Genomic DNA, 8,788 nt, shown 5'->3' with positions numbered 1-8,788 from the left:
AAACATATAACAGATAGACAGGATTTTAAGACAAAGTCATTTCTTATATAGTAGTAGGAGGTATAAATACTTTGATTGGTGTTTCTTTATAAATAATTATTTAAAATACTTAAATATTAATAAATAAATGTATAAAACCTCAATAATAAGATTGAAATAAAAAAATGTGCATCATAACAAAATTCGCACAATAACTCAGTACAAAAGGTCATATGATGTCATTAGCATTTGCACCTCCTCTGAAACTGGCTCCTTTTCCTTTTGAGAGAAGTTGAAGTCTCCACCAGTTTTTGTAAGACGCTGAACAGCTCGTTCACAGCTTTGCGTTGAATTCTCAGGTCGCTCATCTGTTGTAAGTAAGAAACAAACAGAATGAAGATCATGCCAAGAGCTGCAGTTATTTACTGATCACATCCTACAGGCTACACTGCTACCAAGGCAAACCAGCTGGACATCAGCGGTTTCCAATTACTCTCCTACCCATTCCTACAACAAAGAGACACTTTGTCACAGATTTTTCTTTTCCACTTTCCGTGCTACTTTGCAACGTGCCGCAGACCTGCTATGTTCTGCGAAATGGAGCTATTCCGTAGTTACTGCGACGATAAATGAGTTGCCCACAAGCAGCCAACTCCACCGGGGTACGGGCTGCGGACCTCGGCGGAGGTCGCTGGTTCGCGCCGTTGGCACTGGCTCGATAAGCCAAGCGCCTCCAAACCCCTCGGACGCACGCCGTAGCCGGGCACGACTTTCCCACCCAATTCCTAAACCACAAAACGGCCGCGTGGGCGGCAGCTCCGGTGGGCAGGCGAAGCGGCAGCGCTGCCGGCACCTCTGTGCCAGTCTCCGGCAAGACTCAGAGAAGGCGGCCCCCCCACGCTGACACCCCACACCGCAGACCCGCAGCAGCCCCTGCAGCTGGAAACATTGGGGTTTTCAGCGTGAACTCAGCCAGACGGGGGTTACCAGACGGGTTACTGAAGCATTATTGGCTTGAGTCACACTCAAATCTCAACTGGAAAATATAGTGTCATGAGCCTTGGAGGCAGAGGAAGAGCCTTACCTGAATCTTTGAGAGATCCATGAGGTCTTTCACCTTCTGTAAGCCATCAGGAAGGTTGGCTTTCAGAGTATAGAGCTCCTCGACTATATGCCTGGCGTGCGCCTTATTCTTGTCAGTTTTTTCAAGCATTTCCAAGTACATGGAAACAATCTGGCTCAGGATGATCCTTTTTTCATTTCTCTGTTGAAAGATACAGTCAGAAAGAAAGGTCTGTGAGTGCCCATCAGCAGGAAAATGAACGGAGCTAAAATGCAGCACACAGGGGTTCTCACTGCTGCTTGAAACAGGATGATAAAGAAGATGCTGCAATTCATCTCCTGGCCTTGGCTGTACCTCAGGATCAGCTCGTGGTGCAGTAGAAAGCACCTTGATCCTTATGGGAAGCATTTTTATGGGGATTGTTTTCTCATTTCCAAGCTACCGAAGCAGTCTCTGCTCATGTTTGTTTTACCCCGGCTGGTTACGCTGGCCCTGGGAGCTGCTTTGTACCAAAAGTGCCCCGCAAAGTGCCTGAAATGCTTTGTCATATCTAGTTCTGACTCACCTCTGTCCAGTTTATCAGTTTATCCATAAAAATAGGTCCACCGTCAGCTACGTCTGAATGACTTGAGTTCTGCAACAAAGAACAAACATATCTGTTATGCAAATGATACTTATCAAAAGGCAAATTTGTGTTCTCTATTCAAATGAGCAGTAAAAAACAGAGAGACATGATTTTTGCACCACTGGCCTATAGCTATCACAATGCTTTCACTTCTCTAAGCACCAAATTGCATTGGATGACTGCCTAGTACCAGAAACGGCATTAGTCTGCTTTTCAATGTCTTCTCCTGCTATAACTCATCTGAATAGAGACATTTAGCACCATCTATTTGACCAAATGCTCCTTGCAAGTTTTGGTATTGACAGCTGAAAATTAAATGTCATAAGCATAGCAACTGGCTAGAAAATTGTCAGATCTGATCTTGGCATGTCTTCTGGTAAGACAAAGTCCACCAGTACATAGCCTGTGGCCTTGAATTTATCCAGTCTTAGTAAAATCTCATATGGAACAAGAACAAATTAACTTTACTAGAAAACTACAGTTTGTAGAACTGGAGAATAGCCCAGTAGCCCACAGTCAGGCATGGGGATACACAAGGTTAGTGGGCTACTGAGAGGCTTGCAGGGACGGAGTTTAACCATCAGATGTTAGCCACACACTGTGGTAGATTCTAGGAAACAAAGAGCAATAGAATTCTACCAAGGAAAGGTAAACTGAATCATTTCCTCTTCTCTGTGTGTCTTTTTTTTTTTTTTCTTTTTGTATACAACAGTCACTATTTCCTTATTGGTCTGCTCAGTAATTTAAATATAGTGAGTGCAAAGGGAAAACTTGCAGGCTGACAGAAACCTTGTAGGCTGATTGGCCCCCCATGCTGAGCACATCACCAAATCTTGTTTTGCTGTTCTTCTGAAAGGTGGGGAGCACCTGCTGTGCACCAGAGTTTTTAACATCAGTGCAAGAATCTCACCATGGCTTAGGATCTCTCCGACAGAGTTATATATACTTTAGTGAAAATCTCTCAGATCTGTGCTAATGACAAATTTAAAATATAATGCTAATTTTACAGCCAGTTTACTATTAATCTGCAAACACTGAAGAATCACACTAGGCTTCTTTGTGTAATACTTGAGGATGATTCTTGGACTACTAAATTTCAACTTTCATATGCACAAAATTCTGACAAAATCGGAGCTGAAAATAGGAGCAGACTCCTGCAGTTGCTTTCACGCATTTAAGGAAAAAAACCCCCAAACATACTGAGAATAAGAGCTGTTAATTAGAATTGACTCTATTGTAGATCTGTTATCACTATGACTAATCCCACCTGAAAGCAACTGTGAACTACTTTAATACCTCCTAGATGAAGATAGGTAAATTAACAATACAGTTATCAAGTTATTAAAATTCTGTCTGAAAATAAGTAATATCATGCCAGATAACATTCCCATGCCAGATCATAGTCACAGATATGGAAGCAGAATGGCTAGAGGATTCAAAAGAATAAGCACTAGGAACCACCTTTGGGCAACACATTACTACTACTAATACTAAGTACCAGATGCATTTGTTAAAGCAAAAGTTCTCCACTTTGTTTATGTTGCTAACTAACACTAAATCCCCCATTAACTTTACTAACCTAAAACTAAAAAAGTGTCAGTAAATTGCACCTGAATAGAATTGAATCAAGATTGATTCATCCATCATAAATTGCATTAAGATTTCTTGTTATAAAATATTCCTTGTAATCAAAGGCTGAATGGAGCTAGGAGAAACTCTTGTGAAAGGAAGAGTGCCCCTGAAAGAAAAGCAAACTACTACATTAACTATGACCATTGAAAACTGTATCATGTTACTGAAAGAGGTTAGCAAAACCAAAGAAATTGTTCTTGTTTAGAAAAAGATTAAACAAAAAAATTTGTACCATGGTTACCCTCTATTGGTACACATTGAGTATGTCAAGCAGTGCTCAAGTCTGGACTATATCTGAAGCACAAGCAGAAGGAGAAGAGAAATGCAGTAGAAGACCATACTTACAAAGTCAGCTTTCAGTCGGTCTATATCACCTTGAAGTTGAAGAAGATTTAAGCTATTTCCAAAATGTCCAAAATAAATCATGATGACAGACAGAATAAGCAAGCTGTAAGTCTGGCAAGTCATTGTCTTGGTGATGGTTCAGTTAAAATGCTTAGATAAGTTCTGGGATATGTCAGTTCTAAGAGCAGTGAGCTTCAACTTCTAATAGTTAAATCTCCTATTAGAAGAAAGTAGACGAATGAACTTCATCTGCCTGTCAGTGGTATTTATACCTGGTCTTGAAATTTTTTATTTCGTCATCACAGCCTGTGTATATTTAGACAAGATAGTGTTAGATAAGAACACTTCGTTTTTGGTTAATCAAGGGAATCCCTCGAAAGCATCTTTGTTAAAGCATGGTCCTGGAAAAATTTTCAGTGGTTCGTCAATGGGTAACATTTACGTGGCAGATTCTGAAGTTTCTTTCACATGTGGTTGGGGAAAAGGGGGAAATTATGATACTGATTGAGGAGTATGTATTGTGGCTCAAGCATATTCTTACACACTATCTGAAAAAAAAATCATATCGTGTGGTTAAAGGGTCAGTGTAACAGTCAACTCATTTCTGGTATTCTTTTAAAGTAACCACTGAGATTGCCATGGCATTCTTCAGACTCGCTTAGAGATCTAAATGTTCTCCCTATTGCTGTCCTTTTGCGAAACACTATTTGCATTCTTTCCATGGTCTAAAGTGCATTTCTGCTGCTTTCTCATTCTTTACCTCCAGATTCAAAATAGACTGAGGGAAAATGACATTCCAGCATGGTTGCAATGGTGATGCATATCAACTTCCTCTATTGTTGTCTACTACCTGCAAAAGCAGAGTATTTAGTACTCAAGACACTCATTTCTGCTTGGCAATAATTAAAATTCCCCACCTGCCCATTCATTTGCACTATGTGTTTAGGATATGAAAACTGAAAGACATGGATGAAAAAAAGCCCAGCTGAAGAAGACAGACAAGATGGTCTCCAAGAGCATACAGACCCCTGAAACAACTCTATTGAGGATAGCTGGGGAAAAGGTTTTTGTATAGGAACCGAACTCTGCTTTGATGGATATCATGGAGAAGGAGCGTACTGTGAAGAGTCTGATGAAGAAAACAGAGTAAATTCAGGCTGTAATATATGAATGCAGGGTAGGCAGGAGCCTACAAGGGAAAGAAAGAAGGAGCCCATAGGGAAAAACAAGAGACTATCCTAAGAGACCACTTGTGGGCTCAGTTCACACAGGCAGCAGTGAAGGATGTCTGTAGCTCATCAGAAAGAGATGAGAATTAAACTGGCCACCAACAGGTATAATTTGAACTCTCCAGCACAGCCCTAGATGGCTCTTTGGGTGTTCCTTGAAGAAGCTGGCCCCTTCCCCAGCAGCACCTCCCATCTCAGCAAATGACCACTAAAGCCATCAAATATTTTTTATCTGCAACTTGAAAGAGGACTTCCATCTGTGGAACAGATCTAGCCTACTACTACCATTGCAAACAGGGAATTGCCATTTTGCAGAGACAAGAATCAGATTTCACCAGCAATTGCTGAACTCCCTGGGAACAGCAGCATAGACGGATTGCACAAAAATTAGGGCAGTAATCTGCTTGGGGTAGTAGCACTATGCAATGCCCATCTTGGTTTTAGTTTAGGAAATTAAAATTGATTAAGCAATAACTTGATTGCTGGAAGTGTTGACATGGAGGTAAGATGATAATGCTATTCAAGGATGCTACAAATCACTCTAAAAAAATGCAGTTATCATGCTGTTTGTGTTCCTAGATTTGCCTTTCCTAGATGCTGAATGATCATGAATCATCCCATTGCTCTGTGCTTCCATTTTCTTACCTGCAAAACTGGGTGCTTGACAGTGGCCTCCTCTGAAAGGCAGAGGGGTTGGACTAGACAATCTTCAAAGGTCCCTCCCAACCCAAACCATTCTGATTCTATGATTCTATGCTAGAAATTAGAATCATAGAATCATTTAGGTTCGAAAAGACCCTTAAGATCATTGAGTCCAACCATTAGCCTAACACTACTAAACTATGTTCTTAAGCGCCACATGTATACATGTTTTACATACCTCCAGGGATGGTGACCAAATGGAGGTCCCACCAAGATTCAAAGTGGACTCACAAACGTCAGCACACTGAACAAACCTATTGGTAATATTGAAACATCCGGATTGCTTAGCAAGGCAACCACAGTCGAATGGCATGTTGTGGCACAGCTAAATGTAGTCTTATACATACAGGAATACCAAGAATATTCTGCAAGGTGAGAGACGCATGCTGAGGCACATCAGGTGGCCATGAGCCTAAGGAGCAATTCCTTGGCAAAATGTTGGAAGGGAGATGTCAAGTGGCAGAAGGAAAAGGATTCCTGTTACATGAATTACAAGAGTTCCTACACTCTTTATGTTGTCAGAAACATGCAACTGGAAGAGGGACTGCGTCATCAAGCCCAATTTTTACCGTTACAGGTCCTAATTTGTGCAGTGCTTTTCTGTTGAATTACTAGACAGTGTGCAAAGAAGAGCTGCAAGTAAGGAGTTTGCAAGACATTCTTTACTCAAACAACTCAGTCTTCTTAACATATTGAGGATGAATCACAACACAACTGAACACAACTAATTGCTGTAATTATCCAGCCAGGCAGAAGATGTAATTCCAGGAGCTGAAAGATTAAGTCGGTACTACTGCCTTCCTCTGTAGAGAACTATTCATCCAGAGTGACTGCGCTGGGTTAGACTGCCTTGTCAAGCCTGTCAGACACGCATCTCATCCAAACAGGCTGTATGTCCCAAGTGACGTCCCTTTGGTCTCCCATTACTAATAAACTTTTAAGAATAACAGGAGGATGAAATATCAGAAAGAATGGATTTTTCCAACTCACCTTTTGTAGATCCTGCTTAAAGTTTTGGAGGCTAATTATGGCTAATATTGCCACTATTTATAAATATTGCCAATATTTATATGGCTAATTTTGCCACTAGATCTCCTCACCTTTCAGAGGAGGCCACTGTCAAACATCCAATTTTGCAGGCAAGAAAATGGAAGCACAGAGCAATGGGATGATTCATGATCATTCAGCATCTAGGAAAGGCAAATCTAGGAACACAAACAGGGTCTCCCAGTCCCATTGTGGTCCTTTGCCCACTAAGCAGTGCTACAAGTATTATATCATAAACTGAGGCAAGAAACTAAGCAAAGAGCAAAGAAGAAGAAAGCCATGACGTCTGGCTCTGTCATGTTATCTTCTGAGTGCAGGTCTGATTTCCAGGTACCCTCTCCTGCCTGTGGAGAGTAGATTCAGGCCTTCTACTCATCTCCACATTCAAATTCTGACACAAAGGGTTGAATGTTCTGTGGTATATGATCAGCTGGATGGAAAGGTATTCTAATACAGAAATATAGGATCCCTCTTACAAATCCTTTACATTTAAATAAATGGCACCATGTTAATGTTGACATGCTCGTCTCATAATCTTCTCTTCTATTGACACACACCATCACCTCTCTCCAAATCATTCTGAAACTGGGCAATAGCCTACAGCAGATGGTCAGAATGTGAGGGTCTTGAGTCCCAGGTGTCCCACTCCCCTCCCAGCCCTGTTCTGCTTCCCATTCCACCCGAAAGTGATGAAACAGAACACTGTTGTCCAGTGTATGTCTTGTTGCCCAAGGACCATGAACAGTCAGGTTGTGAGGAAGACTCAGGTTCAGATGGCTCCTCTGCACTGCCTTACCTGAGCATCAACACAGTTACAAACAAAATAGGGGGTATGCTGCAAATATCTGCCCTTTACTAGACAGAGCCAAGGGCCTAAGAGCATCCAATTTTTTATCCACTTCCTTAGTAGATATCTATTGAATGCATGCTGGAGAGGACTGAACACTGAGCACTAACACAAGGTCTTTGCCTGACCACTACTCCTAATCTAGCTGAAAGAGACGCCAGAATAGTATTGAAAAGTCTTGTGCTGCATAGAATTGGTGTGGACCTTCTGTGTGGCTCCATCTGTTCCAAACACGTAGGAAAAGAAACCAAGGAAGGCATTTTTTCATTTTGCTGCCTGGAAGTCATCTGACTCTTCATGCAAAGCAGAGGTTTCACACCCTTCTGTTCATACAACACCTTACACCAATTACCCGATGATGTCCTTGCAAACTCATGTCAAATTTCACTATGACCACTGACTAAAGGTTTTTCCCTTTCATTTTTTGTTTTATGCATACTCGTCAGCGTGCTGGCTGAGTGGTTAGTAAGGAACTGCCTTTACCAGCCCAGTAGATCTCTGCCAGACTTTCGTTTCTCTAAAACTCGGTCGCTTCCTCTATTACCACTCCCCAAGGACAGCAGCTCAGGGTTGGAAAACCCTCTCTGAGTTGTCATTCTGACTTTACATCACACTTTACCTCTTAGACTCTCTTTCCTATAAAGCAGCAGAAATAATTCCTTCGGTTCCTCCTCCACAATGCTGGCAGGGGGGTAAAGGGTTTAAATCATTAAAGTTTGCATACACATTGTACCAGTGTTATGTAATTACTAAATACTGTTATTCATGTTACCACTACCTGAAAAATAGATGTCTTGATAATCAGGCTTCATGTCTTTGCAACTGAGCTTTACAGACACACTGTAAGACTAACATTTTTCCCCACCACTCTCCTACAGATATGGATATGTTTTGTCAGTGCTACACGTTATGAAGGATGTAGTTGTCTACTCCTTGTGACCACTGGATCTCTGTGATTTAGAGAATATTTCCAATTATTATTAGGGATAGTGTTGGCACAAACCAGCTACTTTGTTTTATAAGAAAAGAGTTTCAGGGCAGGGGGAAGTTCTGAAATTCTCAAAATGAACTTTTTTGACATCTTTCTAAACAAAATACTCTATCCTGCCTATTCCAAGCACTTTTTGGAAATGCTCTTGTTTGAGAGAACTGGAAAACCAGTTTGTACCATCTGAAATATGACACAAGGGAGACCCTTTGGCCTTCATTACATACTCCTGTCTGCACACAATCCGCAATGGGATAATGTATATTATTGATCCCTCTTTCCACCCACAAATTTTCTCATACCCATTAGCTGCTGAGTCTTCTAAAGAAAG

The 8,788-nt window shown here is 41.3% G+C and overlaps 1 protein-coding gene across 1 annotated transcript; it reads right to left on the bottom strand.

Annotated features, from left to right (window-relative positions):
* Positions 1–221: 221 nt before the first annotated feature.
* On the bottom strand, positions 222–3,767 carry IFNG (interferon gamma). Its single transcript, XM_075057884.1, has 4 exons — positions 3,645–3,767; positions 1,608–1,676; positions 1,064–1,243; positions 222–347 (listed from the first exon to the last, which is right to left on the bottom strand). The coding sequence occupies exons 1-4, from the start codon at positions 3,765–3,767 to the stop codon at positions 222–224; spliced, it is 498 nt and encodes a 165-aa protein (XP_074913985.1).
* Between the last annotated feature and the right edge of the window lie 5,021 nt (positions 3,768–8,788).

This window comes from Buteo buteo, chromosome 26 (assembly GCF_964188355.1).
Source record: "Buteo buteo chromosome 26, bButBut1.hap1.1, whole genome shotgun sequence".
Classification (NCBI taxonomy): Eukaryota; Metazoa; Chordata; class Aves; order Accipitriformes; family Accipitridae; genus Buteo; species Buteo buteo.
Note: the sequence above shows the minus strand (reverse complement) of the source record. Positions and strands in the feature narration are given on the sequence as shown.